The sequence below is a fragment of the Talpa europaea genome (genome assembly GCF_964194135.1).
Source record: "Talpa europaea genome assembly, chromosome: 8".
NCBI lineage: Eukaryota > Metazoa > Chordata > Mammalia > Eulipotyphla > Talpidae > Talpa > Talpa europaea.
Window position 1 is genome coordinate 62694236 of NC_140075.1, and position 16668 is coordinate 62710903.

General features: G+C 50.2%; 1 protein-coding gene across 1 annotated transcript; it reads left to right on the forward strand.

Moving 5' to 3' along the window:
* Positions 1-879: 879 nt before the first annotated feature.
* Positions 880-9464, forward strand: PCK2 (phosphoenolpyruvate carboxykinase 2, mitochondrial; the record flags this gene model as incomplete). Its single annotated transcript, XM_084240877.1, has 10 exons — positions 880-908; positions 2935-3180; positions 4232-4416; positions 4503-4706; positions 4995-5182; positions 5498-5660; positions 5915-6133; positions 8263-8400; positions 8686-8781; positions 9010-9464. 10 exons carry the CDS (start codon positions 880-882, stop codon positions 9462-9464), a joined length of 1923 nt encoding a protein of 640 aa, XP_084097003.1.
* Positions 9465-16668: the final 7204 nt, after the last annotated feature.

Here is a 16668-nt window from a genome sequence, read left to right on the forward strand (position 1 = left end):
TGCTGGGCAGATGCCCATGACAGGCATATTGAGTTTGAGGCGCTATGGCACTTAGGGTGATGTCCAGTGGTCTCAAGTTGCACAGCCATATCTGGATGGAGACATAACTTGAGAAATTACCTGAGGACTCATGGTGGTGATTCAGTGGGGCAGATGAGTTCTCCAAGGCAGTGCCTCCAAGGAATGACCAGGGGCAGAGACCTAAAGAGGAGACTCTGGGATGGAGAGACACCACCCTTTCATGGCAAGGCTGAAGAAAGTCCTGATCGGAGGAGAACAAACAGGGATTTGGGAGTTGGGGAGAATACAGATTTTATCTTTGGGGCCCTGGTTCTGAATGCACAGTCCTCAGGAAGAACGGAAAAAGCAATGCCTAACCCCGGGTTTTCTAGACCTCCAGGCCTCAGGCTCCCTCCCCAGGTCTCGCCCCTCCACCACCCCCCCACCATTCCCAGCTTGTTTGCCGCCCTTTATCTTCCCAGTCGCTATCTCCCCGGAGCAAGAATCCTCAAAGTTACATCATGTGCAGGGGGGCACGGCGGCGCGGGGGCGGGGCTTAGAGGAGGGGTGCCTAGGAGAGGACCCTGTCCGCCAATGGGGGAGATGAGCTCGGGGGTTAGCTGTAGAGGCGGGTGCCAGGCTGGGCGGGCCCCGGGCCGGGAGCCCCCGCGCCGCGGGGTGAGCGGGGCGAGCGGCGGGGCGGAGAGAGGGTCGCGGCGGCCCGAGGTTCCGCCCCTGCGCTCGCCCGCCTCCTTTTTAGGCGCCTCCCGCCCAGCTTAGCTCCGGCTCGCTGCGCCGCGCTCCCTCCGTCCCTGCCTCGCGTATCTCCCCGGCTCCGCTCCGTGTTCGTGGCCACCCCGCAGCCCCCACCCCGGTGCCATGGCCGCTGTGTACCGCCCCGGCCTGCGGTGAGTGACCCCCAGCCCGGGGCCGACCCGCACCCGCCGCCTGCTCGCCCCCTCGGGGCTGCGGGGAGCGCTCCCCGGCCGGCTCCCCTCCGCCTGGTTTCCCATCCGAGGACGAGGGCAGGGGCGAGGGGCTTTGGGTCTGACATCACGGCCAGCGAGGCTCCCGAGATCTAGGGCGTCCACAACCGCCCCGGCTCGCGGTTTCCCTGCTCCCCCCCTCCCCGCTTTGCTGGTCTCAGCGCGCACGTCGCAGCCACTCTCAGAACTTCCTTCCCCCTCCTCTGTCGCCCAGGCTGAACCTTGTCTCCGCGGCTCCTGCTGTCCTCTGCAGGCGTCAGCTTCTGCCCCAGGTAGCAATGGGGGGCGGTAGGCCCTGGGGTCAAAGGTGCTTGGGCCTCTGGGGACTGAGTTCACAGCTCCCTCAAGAAGGTAGAAGGTAAACATGCATTCCCCGGCCTCCCTTGGACTGGGCCTGGGGAAGGGGGAAAGTAGGTGGAGGAGGGGGCCGAGTTGCCTTCAGTTCTTCTATGACTGCCTGCATCTCCAGGCCGGGACCAGGAGCCCCTAGGCCCTGCTTGTCTGTCCCCTCCCCCTTGCACAGCTCGCTGTCGTCTCTCTATAGACTCCCTCCGCCAGGGCTTTGTTCCAGCGTCTAGGCTGACCCCCTTCTCTCCCAGAGCTGGTTCCATTCGTTCAGCCCCAGTGGGTGGTCTCTGGAGCTGAAGGAAAGGAGAAAGTCCCACTAGGGGACTGGAAGGGAGGAGGGGAGCTTCACAAGAGACTTCCTGAGCCAGCCTCCTCCCCCTCCAGATTGTGTGCCTTTAAATTCATGCTCAGGGAAAACCTCCCTCACAGGCAGGTCCCTGGAGTCCTCCTCCTCTGCCCCAAGGCCACCCTGGGTTTCCATCCTGCTCTGGAGCGGAAGCCACTCCAGCTCCCACATCCTTTATCTGAGCTCACTCCCTTCTCCAGGTTGACACGCTCTGAGGGTGAGCAGTACAGTATGATTTTCCACCCTTCCACCAGTACCCAAAACTCTAAGCAAGTGTCTTCTGGGGAAGAGAGCCTGGGTAGGGACAGGGTGAGTGGCCCTGGGTTTGGGAGCACCGTGTCTGATGGATGGGCCTCCGGCATGGAAAGAGAGCAAGAGACACCCCTCTCTTGGCCTTTGCTCTCTCAGGGTCACTCCACCCTGGGTCCAGGCCAATCAGAGCAGACCCTGCTTCTTCCTCTCCAGGGGTATGAAAGGACAGACAATTGGGACCCTGGCCTCCTGGGGAGAGGGGCATGAATCCCAGTGCCTGACATTCCCCAATAGTCAGCCTCCACACTTACTTGCACAGAGGTACCTACCCAATGGCAACCTTTCATGCAATCTTTGTTGACCCAGCTGGGCAGCAGCAGGTCCAGTGCCTGGATCCCCAACATTCAATTACCCACTCTATGTGCAAGAATCCTAATCTAGAGACCTGATACTGTGCCATGTCGACTGGATCCTTCGCTTAAGGCTGGCACAGTCTTAGAGCGTACACCAGAAGAAGGAGTAATAAAAATAGTTGCCTTTTCGCTTATAAAAAGTATACTTGAGATTGAAAAGAACAAGGATGACAGCTTTAAACATCAGACACATGGAGCTATCACCTGGACACAGTTTATTGACATTTGGGCCATTGAGCACCTGCTCATTTCTAAATATTGACCAGGCATAGTTAAATATGGCCACAGGCTAAGCCTGCAACATCATCTTGCTTATATAAACACCTCCGCAAAGCCAGGCATTTGGTGATATCCACCCCTTGCTGACAAATGAACACCCTCTCTGAACTTCAGAAAAGCCACAAAATGTATCTGGACTGAACCCCCGCCTACACACACACACACACACACACACACACACACACATAGCTGCTCCAACCTGTTCTTCACTGCAGCTACCCCTGACCTGCTTTAGCATGCTCCCCAGAAGCACAGGTTTCCATCCCCATGAGAACACCTGCTCATTACCTCCCTGCTTCCTCTCTCACAGGCTTAGCCTGCGTGGCCTGAGTCCCTGGGACCGGTCACCACGGCGTAGCATCCAGACCCTGCGAGTGCTCAGTGGAGATCTAGACCAGCTACCTGCTGGGGTTCGAGACTTTGTGGAGCGCAGCGCCCGCCTGTGCCAGCCAGAAAGCATCCACATCTGTGATGGGACTGAGGCTGAAAACACTGCCATACTGGCCCTCCTGGAGCAGCAGGGACTCCTCCAAAAACTCCCCAAGTACAATAACTGGTAAGCTCTGGGCCCTGCACCCAGCAATAAGGGGCAGCTGATTGGAACTAAGGCCATTTTGGGTTTATCAAGACAAAATCTATTTTCTTAATTTTTATTTATTTATGCATACAAAACTGGGGTACAGGCCAAGGGTGCGGGGGGGGGGGGGGCAGGGTGAGAGGATTCACCAGGGATGGAGTGGGGAACAGGACAGGCAGGTCTACTGAAAGACACTGCTGAGGGGAGCAGCAGGCAAGACAGGAGAGGTCTGCTGCGCCATGTGGGTCAGCTCCCTGGCTAGGGATCAAACTCATGTCGTAGTGCCTGGCAATAGCTTAATAGTGCTGGGACTTTAACCCCTGCGCCACCAGGGAGGCCCCAAAACAAAATCAAATTTAACCAGATCACCCCAACCCCAGTGGAATGAGAGCTTTGGGGGAAACAGAATCAGGAATTATTGGGATTGGTCTGTTTTTTTTTTTTTTTTTTTTTTTTTTTTTTTTTTTATGTTAAGTGAAGAAGTGAATACAAATAAAATCCTTTGCTTTTTTTTTTTTAAGATTTATTTATTTATGCATACAAGAGCTGGGGTATAGGCCAGAGGTGTTGGGGGTGAGAGGATTCACCAGAGACAGAGTGGGGAACAGAACAGGCAAATTGACCAAAGTATACCGCTGAGGGGAGCAGCGGGCGAGTCAGAAGAGGTCTGCTGCGCCATGTGGGTTGCTCCCTGGCTGGCCGGGGATCGAACTCCCGTGCTGCAGTGGCGGCAGATTGCTTCATAGGTTGTGTCTTAACCCTTGCGCCACCAAGAAGGCCCTTTTTTTTTTTAACTCACAAGTTCCAGGGGTTTTTGCCAGGGACAGTGGCCTTTAGAGGACTGAGACTGAGGAAACTCTCCTTTAGATGGGACAAAAGCTGAAGGAAGCAACTGAGATGCAAAAGGATGGGGGGAAATAAAGCCAACACCAAAAAAAAACCCATGGAGTTAAAGTTGGACTTGAAAGAGTGGGTCTGGGGACGAGGGATCTGCTGGCCGCCGTCTTCCTGATAACCCCCTCTTCCCCAGCTGGCTGGCCCGCACAGACCCCAAGGATGTGGCACGAGTAGAGAGCAAGACAGTGATCGTAACTCCTTCTCAACGGGACGCAGTGCCCCTCCCGGCTGGTGGGGCCCGTGGGCAACTGGGCAACTGGATGTCTCCAGCTGAGTTCCAGCAGGCTGTGGATGAGAGGTTTCCGGGCTGCATGCAGGGTAAGCAGGGGAAGGACATGGAGGCAGGGACGCTGAAGGTATGAGCAGGTGGGAACCTTTTATTCAGGTGCAGTTTTTTTCCACAGGCCGAACCATGTATGTGCTTCCGTTCAGCATGGGCCCCGTGGGCTCCCCACTGTCTCGCATCGGAGTGCAGCTCACTGACTCGGCCTACGTGGTGGCCAGCATGCGTATCATGACCCGGCTGGGGACACCTGTGCTTCGGGCCCTGGGAGATGGCGAGTTTGTTAAGTGCCTGCATTCCGTGGGCCAGCCCCTGACTGGGGAAGGTGAGCACCCAGTGCCAGGGGCAGACACAGAGACCTGCTTGCACGCTGAGGGAATCCCTGATCCTCCCAGATCTCCCTAGTAAGACACCTAACTCCCAAAGCTGTACGAAACTGGGAAAAGTCAGTTATGCATGTCCAAGAATAGGTTCCTGGAAGCTGATGGATATTCTGAGGTAGGGGGCTTTAGCTACCCTTTGACACTGCCAGTGCTCCCAAGTCTTTCCTGCTGATCCTGACTCCCCAGTTCCTGATGCCCCTGCAGCAGCCCCATGACCCCCTTGTCTCCAGGGGAGCCGGGGAGCCAGTGGCCATGCAACCCAGAGAAAACCCTGATTGGCCACGTGCCCGACCATCGGGAAATCGTCTCCTTCGGCAGCGGCTATGGTGGTAACTCCCTGCTGGGCAAGAAGTGCTTTGCCCTTCGAATCGCCTCTCGGTTGGCCCGGGATGAGGGCTGGCTGGCAGAGCACATGCTGGTGAGGGCCGGGTGAGGGTCTGGGTAGTTTCAGGGGTGGGGGAGAGGGCAGGGCAGGAATGGGGCCGGCCAGTCAGCCTCAGCCCCTCCTCCCCACTGCCAGTGCCAGGCTGGTGGGCAGAGACTCTGCCTAAATGGCCCGAAACACTGGCCCCAGGCTGCTGAATGTTGGGGGGCCTCCCCTTGAGTGGCAAGGCAGTGCACCTGTTTAGTGAATAAACATTGCTCCTCCCTGTTAACTCCTAGCTGTCCTTCCGGTGTAGTTCATGCCCCGACCTTTGGTGACCTCCTTATTTCCTTTCTCTCCAACATGCAGATTTTGGGCATCACTAACCCTGCGGGGAAGAAGCGTTATGTGGCAGCCGCCTTCCCCAGTGCCTGTGGCAAGACAAACCTGGCCATGATGCAACCGGCACTGCCAGGCTGGAAGGTGGAGTGCGTGGGGGATGACATCGCCTGGATGAGGTTTGACAGTGATGGTGAGAGGCTCTCAGATCGTGCTCTCAGGGCTGGCTTTTACTAGAGCATAGGAGTCTCCCCTCCACAGGTAGCTTATCCTGAACAACCAACACTACCCCCCAACTCCCCCAGTCTCCTAAGAAACACAAAACCTCTCCCCAGCAGATCTAGGGTCCAGCTATGGGCAGGGAGGGGCAGGACAGGAGCTTCCCAGACCATACCACTCAACTCTTCCTGGATGGGCCTTCTTTTCTCTCACTTCTCCCCCTAACAGGTCGACTCCGGGCCATCAACCCTGAGAATGGCTTCTTTGGGGTGGCCCCTGGCACCTCTGCCACCACCAATCCCAACGCCATGGCCACAATCCAGAGTAACACCCTTTTCACCAACGTGGCTGAAACCAGTGATGGTGGTGTGTACTGGGAGGGCATTGACCAGCCTCTTCCACCTGATGTCACTGTGACCTCCTGGCTGGGCAAACCTTGGAAACCTGGTAGGTGAGGGACGGAGAGTCATGACACAGCCCCGTGGGCTCCGCACCTTGTTGCTATCAAAGCCTTGTCCACAACTGCAGCCATCATCCAGGGCTCCAGGAAGCACCGCAAATGCTGAGTGTTTGCAGTTTCCAACCCCAGGCAAGATCTCACTTGATATCCCAACTCCACCAACTATTAGCTCTGTGACTTGGCCATGTTGCTTAACCTGAGCTTAGTTTCCCCCTCAACTGCAGGGGAGTAGTTATTACAGTACCTGTCTCATTACGTTGGAGGGTTAAATTAAATAACACATGCACAGGGTTAGCACAGTATTGAATACGTGGTAAATTTTCCATCAACATAAGTTGGATATTATAAAAGAAAGAAAGGGAAAGACTGCTTTGAACATTTTTACAGAAGTAGTTGTGTGAAAGCACAATCCACAAAATTCGACCTGTGAGGAAAGGAGGAAGGCCCGACCCTCCTCCTGCCACTTGGTTCCCTGCCATCCCCCCAGGATAATCACCATTGTCTAAAGGTCAGAACTGTAACGCTCACCCTTCCCTTGTCCCTCCAACACATATACCCCAGTCCTTCCAAACAAAATCAGGCCAGCCTTTAGCCTCTCCTGGAAGCTAGTTTGTCAACCCTATCATTACCCCAGGAGCCTGTGGCCCTGCCCCCTCCTCCAGCCCCGCACTCTGGACTTTCAGCAGTCGGAGTGTCCAGAGACCTAGGAGGGGAGCAAAGAGCGTGGCCAGGGGTAGGGGTGGACTTGTGCTTATTGAAGCCTGTATTCAAGTTTTCCAGGCTGGCCCAGTAGTCACCCTCCTCGTCTCAACACCCCTTCATTTTCTCTAACACCATCATTAGCCCTCCCCAGCCTTCCCACCCAACTGAGAAATCCGAGAAACTTTCCTGTTTCCCCACAGGCTAGTTCCCAACCCTTTCATCATCTCTGGATTCAGGGGTATAACTAAGGCATGTTGTGTCCACTTTCAGTTCCAGCATGATAATACCCTAAGCTCGGGTCCTGAATTGGGGGCTGAGGACAGAAGGGATGGCTTCGAGCTGAGAGTCAGAGCTAGAAGTCTGAAGGGGGAGGGGGTGCTGGCTCTGTGACTCCTTGTCCCCCCAAGTCTGACCGGCAACCTCCAGCCAGGCAGGCACCATGTCCATTCAGGGACCCCACCATGGTGCTTCACTCCTGCCCCTGACTTGGTCCCCACCCCTCTCCAGGGCATGAAAGGGACCACATGACCCGGCCTCCTCAGGCTATATGTGCCCACGTGATATCCTTGTCTGAGCTGGTCAAGCCCTGTCACCCCATCAGGTTCTGAGCTGATCCAGGGAAAGCATCAAAATTCTTTTTTTTTTTTAAAGATTTATTTATACAAGAACTGGGGTACAGGCTAGAAGCGCGGGAGGGTGAGAGGATTTACCAGAGACAGAGCGGTGAGCATAACAGACAGATGGACCGAAAGCACTGCTGAGGGAAGCAGCAGGAGAGACAGGAGAGGTCTGCTGCTCCATGTGGGTATCTCCCTGGCTGACCGGGAATCGAACCTGTGCTGTAGAGGCTGCGGACAGCTTCACAGTGCTGCACTCAACCCGCTGCACCACCGGGGAGGCCCCAAAATTCTATTAGCTTCAAAATGAATTCCTATTTGCATTTTGGTACCTCAGGAGCGCCTGTCTAACCTGTTAGCTGATGGGAAGTCAATTGTCTGAAATACTAAATTGACAGCTTCAGTGTTTGCTTTAGATTTGAGTGTTTATTTAAATAATAATTACATAAATAAAGGAATATTTTTAGGGGTGGGGGAGGAAATTCTATTATAACCTCATGCCAATATCTAACCTCATTTCCCTGAGCACTGGTCAGCACCAAATGATTGGTTTTAGCTGGGCCTAACATCAGTGTCCTACTGAACGCCAAGTCCTCCCCAACTCTTTTCTCACCCCGCTCATTGGAAGCACCATTAGAACTAAATAAACGGGTTCTGGGGGAGAGATGGCCTGACTCCCCTTCCTGCTCCTTATCACACGAGGTTGCAGGGAGTTGATAAGGCACAAAGGAAGTGCAAGGTCGCATGCGCCAGTGTGTGCGGGTTGGCAGGGTCAGTATTTGTGTTTCCTCTGCCAGGTGACAAGGAGCCCTGTGCACATCCCAACTCTCGATTTTGTGCCCCGGCTCGCCAGTGCCCCATCATGGACCCAGCCTGGGAGGCCCCTGAGGGTGTCCCCATTGAGGCCATCATCTTCGGGGGACGCAGACCCAAAGGTAAACATTATGTGGACTCCGTGCCTTCTCAGTATAGGGCCTGGCTCAATATCAGGGCCTGCCTCTTCTTGTACTAAAGCTCAAGAATTTTCTGCCTGGATCGCCAGCTCTAACTGCCTGTCTCCAGAGCTCACCTGTGAGAATGAAAACTTGGGGGATGTCATGGAGTCTGAAAATGGGATAGTGGCATTCCCAGGAGAGAGACTAGCAGTCAGGATCACCAGAAGGGGTGGAGTGAGCGACCAAAAAAAGGGTTTCCCATGACCCTGTTCGCTGGTGTTCTAGGCGTCCCCCTGGTATATGAAGCCTTCAGTTGGCGCCATGGGGTGTTTGTGGGCAGCGCCATGCGCTCTGAGTCCACTGCTGCGGCTGAACACAAAGGTGAGCACCTCCCTTTGCCCTTTCCTTTGTGTCCACATAGCCTCATCTCTCCCCTACTGAGCCAGACCTTCCTCCTGCCCATCCCTTCCTGCCTGGACCTTTCCCAGCCCCTTCTCTTCACCCTGCCTGGAGAGCGGTGAGCACTTCACAACTTCTCCACCTGGATGCAGGGTACCTTTCTCTTCTTCAGTAAAGAAGATTACTTATCCATCCTGCTCCCTTCCTTAGGGAAAATCATCATGCATGACCCATTTGCCATGCGGCCCTTTTTCGGCTACAATTTTGGGCGCTATCTAGAACACTGGCTGAGCATGGAGGGACGCAAGGGGGTGCGGCTGCCTCGCATCTTCCATGTCAACTGGTTCCGGCGCGATGAGGCAGGTCGCTTCCTGTGGCCAGGCTTTGGAGAGAATGCTCGGGTGCTGGACTGGATCTGCCGGCGACTAGAGGGGGAGGACAGTGCCCAAGAGACACCCATCGGGCTGGTGCCAAAGGAAGGTGCCTTGAATCTCACCGGTCTGGGAGCTATAGACACCACCCAGCTGTTCTCGCTCCCCAAAGACTTCTGGGAACAGGAGATTCATGACATCCGGAGCTACCTGACTGAGCAAGTCAACCACGATCTTCCCAAGGAGGTACTGGCTGAGCTGGAGGCCCTGGAGGGACGTGTGCGCAGAATGTGACCTGGGGTTCCAGGCTAGTAAGAGAGCACAGCACCCCCAACCAGGAACAGGAGAGCCACCAGGCCTGCAAAAAATGTGAGCAATTTGATGCACTTAACATCTGGGTGCCATCAGACCACACCACAAACCTTCTTATACACACTGTCTAATAAGAGATGCTCATTTATTTTACATAATGTGTACTGTTTTCATTTCCCACCTATTTCCACAGGCTTCCCTCTAACACCAGTTTCACAGTCTTCTAGCCCCTCAATTCTGCCTGGAGCAGCCTGGTAGCATCAAGGATCTTTCTCACAGGTGGCTCTGCCACTGGGTTATAGAAGCGGGAATTGTTGAAAGAAGCTATTTAATACTATCTACTCTGTGTTCTGCAGTCTTAAAAAGTTGGGGCCTCTGCAAGCTGCTCAGTACAACCTCCAGGCCTTAAATTCCTGATCTCCCACTTAGACACACAGAAGCCTCTGTAATCCCATTCTCCAGTGAAGCGATTCCACTGCCCATTTGCAAACTTTGTCTTCCTCCTACATGACCTGAACTTGAGACTTGTAAGGATTCATGAACGCTTATTTAGTATGAAGACAGTTAACAGTCCTATAATACCTTCTGTGTGCCAGACCCTGTTCTAAGAACACTACAAAATAACCCTCTGAGATAAGTATCATTTTACAGATGAAGAAACAAAGATACACTGAGGTCAAGTAATCGCCCAAGGCTACACCAATTATAAACAGTAGAGCCAAGGGTAAATAACTGTGAAGATGTTTTTATAATAGCAGCATGGACTTGTAACTTGTAAGGACTTTCAAAGTCATCTAGTCTGTGTTTCTCAAACTTAAAAATGCATGTGGGGCCTCCCTGGTGGCACAAGGGGTTAAGACGCAACCTAAGAAGCTATCTGCAGCCACTGCAGCACGAATTCAATCCCCAGCCAGAGAGGTGACCCACATGGCGCAGCAGACCTTTCCTGACTCGCCCACTGCTCCCCCTCAGCAGTGTATTTCAGTAGATCCTCCTGTTCTGCTCCCCACTCTGTCTCTGGTGAATTCTCTCACCATCCACACCTCTGGCCTGCACCCCAGTTCTTGTATGCACAAATAAATAAATCTTTAAAAAAATATGCATGTGAATCACCTAGGGATCTTGTTAAAATGCACATTCCATTCAGTAAAGCTGGGGTCTCCTGGAGATGAATCCTTTCATGAATCCTTACAAGCCCCAGGTTCAGATCAGGTAGGAGGAAGACAAGGTTTGCAAATGGGCAGTGGAATCGCTTTGTGGGAGAATGGGACCACAGAGGCTTCTGTGTGTCTATGTGGGAGATCAGGAATTTAAGGCCTGGAGGTTGGTTTTCTTAGAAGCTTCTAGATGATGCTGCTGCTGCTGCTCCAGGGACCATAGTTTGAGTAGCAAGGTCTAGGCCTAAAATCTGCAATCAACTTTTTAGAGGGAAAACAGAGAACTATTGTCATCCATAAACAAGGACGGCAGCTGAGAATAACTTCACCTATGATCTGGATCGGGCTGAGTGAATATATAAGCTGAGGTAGGAAGATGGGCCTCTGTACCCAGAAAATGAGAACAAACTTCAACAAACAAAAATAGAGTTACTGGGAATTCCCTCAAAGACAGACACTGAAGGAGGAAACAAGTGTTCTCATGAAAACTGCCAATAACCAGACGCTGTAAGAATGAAAAGGAACCTAAAGGTCAGGGCGGATGATATTAGAGCACAATTAGCCATGGAGTCCGTTGCATTTTTTTTAAAGATTTATTTATCTGTGCATACAAGAACGGAGTTGGGTACAGGCCAGAGGTGCGGGGGGTGAGAGGATTCACCAGAGACAGAGTGGGGAGCAGAACAGAAGGATCTACTGAAATACACTGCTGAGCGGAGCAGAGGGCAAGACAGGAGAGGCTGCTACACCATGTGGGTCACCTCCTGGCCAGGGATCGAACTCATGCTGCAGTGGCTGCAGATAGCTTCATAGTCTGGCACTTATCCCCTCATGCCACCAGGGAGGCCCTCCATTGTATTTAAAAATATAGAGCCAAACCCTCAGCTTAATAAATAGCATGCGATTAACTGAAACAATATGACCAGAGGCTGCTAAACACAAATGTTTGACATAGCAGACTGAGGCCAGGTATGCAGTCTTAGTTTCTTCACCAGTAAAATGGGGATGTGCCTACACCTCACAGTGTTGATAGGGGGGTTAAGAGAGTCAGTGGATGAGGCATGCAGAACTATACCTGGTATGGAGAAACCATTTAATATATGTTAGCTGTCCTCACCTTCCCACTCTACACTAACTATACATTATATAGTAAATACAGGGTATAGTATATAATGTAAGCCTATATTATATATTGTAATTTAAGAGAAAAATAAGCAAGGTAAATAAAATTTAGGAAAGAAAGGAAATTGATTTGGAAATAAGTCCCTCTAGGAGAGAGGCAGGGGAATGTGGCTCTAGGCATCTTTCTGATGTCTAAATATTGATGTGAAGGTATTTACCTCCAAAAATGATTTTGTCACTTTGAATAAAATTGGGCTGCAAGTCCTACAGCTCCAGATAAATAGCTAATAGATTTTAATTCTTTCATTTTAAAATAAAATAAAACACAGAAAACCATACAATAAAAGGTATGGTGTAATAAACTATTATAAAAGGAATACCCTTGAAACCATCACTCAGAGAAATAAATAGAACTTTGCCAGACATCCAAAATGCCCCTCTCACCCCCATCACATTCTTGATTTTTCATTACAGTCCCACCTCCTTGGAATAAATGGATACTGTAGTATGTGGTAATTATTTCCTTCTTTTTTGGTGTGTGTGTGTGTGTTAGCACCCAAATGTGGATCCCTAGACACAGTTTAGCCTTGCCCATTTTTTGAAATTTCATGTCTTATCTCTTTCAATCTACAGGCTCTTGACTCCTTTTTTTTTTTTAATTTATTTATTTATACATACAAGAACTAGGATATAGGCCAGAGGTGTGGGGAGGGTGAGAGGATTAACCAGAGACAGAGTGAGGAACAGAATGGGTAGTCTGACTGAAATACACTGCTGAGGGGAGCAGCAGGCAAGATAAGGGAGGTCTGCTGCACTATATGGGTTAGCTCCCTAGCCAGGGATCAAACTTGTGCTGCAGTAGCTGTAGATAGCTTCATAGAGCTGAGACTTAACTCAGAGCACCACCAGGGAGGCCCTAAACTCCTTTCTTTTTATTCACTTTAACCACTGAAGAATCTAGGTCTAGATTCTCAGTCTATAGATTCATTAATTCACTAGAGATTTCAAAACAGGCGTATTTTAACGCTGTTATAATAGTTGGAATACTTTGACAATGGTGCACTCCCTTATCCTTCATTTTCATTTTGTTTCATTACACAAAATTATAATTTGAGGAACAAGATAACTGATTCTTTCCCTTTATTTACCATAGTCCAAATTATTTGGATTAGTTTCCTATCATCCTTCGAAAAGGTAACAATTATATATACACACCACCACCACCATTATGAACTCATGAATTTAAACATACTTAGTGTTTATTAAATAATCTTTATTAACACTCAAATTCTCCCATCTTTGGCCACGAGAGTTTGGCTTCTGTGACTCTGTGACCTTACCCTGAGAATGTTTATTGGCCTCTTTGCTATCTGGTATGATAAGCTGTTCTACACATTATGTACATTTCCTGCCCTAGAAACTGGAACCAGCCATTTCGCCAAGATTTGGTTTCTTTTTAGTGAGAAATGGTATTTTAAGACCACAACTTTGGCGTTAGGAGTGTTCACTGCTGTTGGATTAGCCATTGTTTTCTAGGCCTTTTCAGTGGATAGGGATAGGAAGATAAAATTCATCATGAGTTCATACTGATACATCCTATTCAAACTCATTTCTAAAGGGTTTTTAACTTCTATGTCACATCTGTAGCGTCTATTCCCCACAAACAAAAATTTTGGTTCTCAAGGACCTAGAACATGAAGAGTATTAGAAATTCCTAACTACTCAACTGCTTTATAGTCAACACATTTTAAGCCCTGGGTAAATTAATGTACTTCCTCATTTCCTTCTACACAGACAATACTACAAGAAAATATTGTATAAACAAATGTCATCAGTCACTTCTGAAGACAGAACTTTTCCTTTTGTTGCCTGGAACTGTACACGTGTCCCAGGAGCTCTGTGTAGTTCCCTAGAGGGTGCTGTGGTAAGGAAGAAGGAAGGTAGGGTTAGGCAGAACATGAAAAATTTGCTTTCTCTCCTCTCTAGTCCAGACCGCCCCCTAGTGGACATGGTCATGAGCAGGAAACATGCAAGGCAGGTCAAACAGGAAGTCAACTAGTTGACATTTATACTCAGCAATTTCCAGAACCAATACTAAAATGGGAGCTGAAGGTAGAAAACTTCTCTGTGGCTTGAAGCTTAGTTTGGGACCAGAGAGTTTGCCTATTTAAAAAGCACTTCACAGGCGCGCAGACCTCTCCTGCCGCCCGCTGCTCCCCTCAGCAGTGTACTTGGGTCCTTCTGCCTGTTCTGCTCCCTACTCTGGCTCTGGTGAATTCTCTCACCCTCCCGTGCTTCTGACTGTACCCAGTGCTTGTATAAATAAATAAATAAATCTTTTAAAAAAATAAATAAATAAAAAGCACTTCACAAATTGTCAGCAAGCAACGTGCCAAATTCCAAAACCATGAGAAGGCCCACAGAGTTGATTAAAATGACATAATATAATTCTTTTTAAAGAAATGCCATTTTCTTTTCATAGAACACATAGAATACCCTAAGACATGAATACTCATATACATTTTGAAAAATATAAGAACAAGTGACTTAATTCAGTTCATACAAATACCCAGATCCAGATGAAACGGATCCAGAGATAAAATCCTATATTCTTTGACTTTTAAGACTCATTTTGCCATAAATCTGATTTTGACTGAAATACACTGCTGAGGGGAGCAGCGGGCAAGACAAGAGAGGTCTGCTGTGCCATGTGGGTTTCTCCCTGGCTGGCTGGGGATCGAGCTCATGCTGAGAGGCTGTAGATTGCTTCCGTAGTGTGGTGTTTAACCCCTTGTGCCACCAGGGAGGCCCGACTTTATTTAATTTTAAACTGGATTTGTATGTGCTAAGAAGCTAAGAGGGGAAAAGCTAATCAAAAAATGCATTATTGGGCCTCCCTGGTGGCATAAGGGGTTAAGCACTGCACTATGATGCGATCCACAGCCACTGTAGCACAAGTTCGATCACTGGCACGCCAGGGAGACCCCCAAATGGCGAGTCAGACCTCTCCTGTCTTGCCCACTGCTCTCCTCAGCAGTGTATTTTGGTCAGTCTGCCTTTTCTGTTCCCCACTCTGTCTCTGGTGGATCCTCTCACCCTCCCGGCATCTGGCCTGTACCCCAGTTCTTACATGCATAAATAAATCCTTAAAAATGCATTATTAAGGAAATGAGTTTAACAGAAATTTTTTATTTTGAGGAACTCACATGTTCAAATTATATTAATTATAATGCTTTGTTCATGCTATACTTGGGCCTTAATTCATGCAAGTCCCATTTTATTTGTTTGATGATACAATGAGCCTGGGTACTTTTAGACTTTTGTATGTAAAATTAAAACCACAGTTTTTGCATCCACCCTAACTTGTCATCAGAATGAAAAATTAAAACCTAGCAATGTAACTTCCACAATTCCACATGGCATAAAAATAGAAGTCTAGAACATTAATTGACTGATACCTGGCATGTCTGTGTAGTTAACTGGCTGGTCTAGTACTGTGATATATTTGAGTCTACTTTGATTCCAGTGTTTTACTATTATCAGTAATTGCTGAATATAAATCCTAGATTTAGGATTTAGCTAGATTTAGCAGGTGAGGAAGAGGGAAGATAGCATAATCTAGCTACCCACTGGGGAGGGGAGGAGGCGCTGCCCGCGCATTCCATCCTGGGATGGAAACAATCAAATTGTTTATAAGCATATTTGCTTGTCAAAAATAACAAAAAAAGTTCATAAAAAAACTTCACTGGAAGCTTGTATTTGAAACAGTAAGTTACCCTCTTGCAGGTTCTTAAAAACCAAACACAAGCGGAGAAAATATCCAGCAAATCAACTAGGTGAGGCATGAAGTAATGAAAATTTTTGACTTAGTGTGATGCTGAGAACCACCTCAACCAATCAACTAAAAAATCTGTAAGCAGGGCAGGTGGGTTGTGTGGGGGGAAGGGAAGATGAATTCCTAAGACTTGACGAATTTAAAGAGTAAAGAGGGAATGTTTTTGTTTTTTAAATGACTCCAAAATTTCCAGTCTAGACAACCCAGAAACTACAGAACCCGAAATTCTCAACCTTACAGTGCACAGATAGTAAGAGCAGATGGGTGACCAGCAGATCCTGTTAAATAGTAGAACCCCGGGCAAGATGAAAATGCGGGGCGTGGCGATGGGAGCGGGGACACTGGTTTAGAATTTACCAATAATTTCAAGACGGTGAAAGCGGCCAATTTCAAAACAAGTCAGGGGCCCTTTTAAGCAGAGTCCTGTACACGTTGCACGCCCATTGGAAGCCGGCCAAGGTGACCAGAAACGATACACTCAGGTCTAGAATAAGAGGCGTCCCCTTAAGGCCTGACCACACCCTCGCCCGCCCGGGAAATCAGCTCCAGAGGCAGGGCCGAGTAATGCAAGGGCCTCAGGGCTCTGGCCGGGGGTAACGCGCAGCACGTGCAGAAGAGCGCGGGCCAGGGGCGCTAGGTGCAGGCTGGCCCCCGAGCCCAGCCCGGCGAGGTTACTCAACCCACACCCTCTTCCCCGCCAGCCCGGGCGAGGATCCTTGGACTCGGCGGGTTACTCATAAACCCACTGGGGAGGGGAGAAGGCGCTGCACGCAGAACCCCTAGCCCGGGGTAGGGCCGCCCCGCCGGGGAAGAGCATTGGCCGCGGGGAACTATCGCGGCGCGAAAGGGGAACTGACGAAACCGGAAGAGCCCGCGGAGACCCGAGAGTGTGTTAGGAATCGTCTGCAAAGACCGCGGAGGGAAGCCAGGGGTCATCTAAAAAGTGCCAAAGCGGCTGAGGGGCGATGTAGAAAGGGGCGGTCTCCCACCCGAGGCTTCCGGAAGCTCAGCCCGGAAGGAAGGGTGGAGAAGCCGGGGTCCCAACCTGAGACGCGCAGGCTCTCCTGAGACG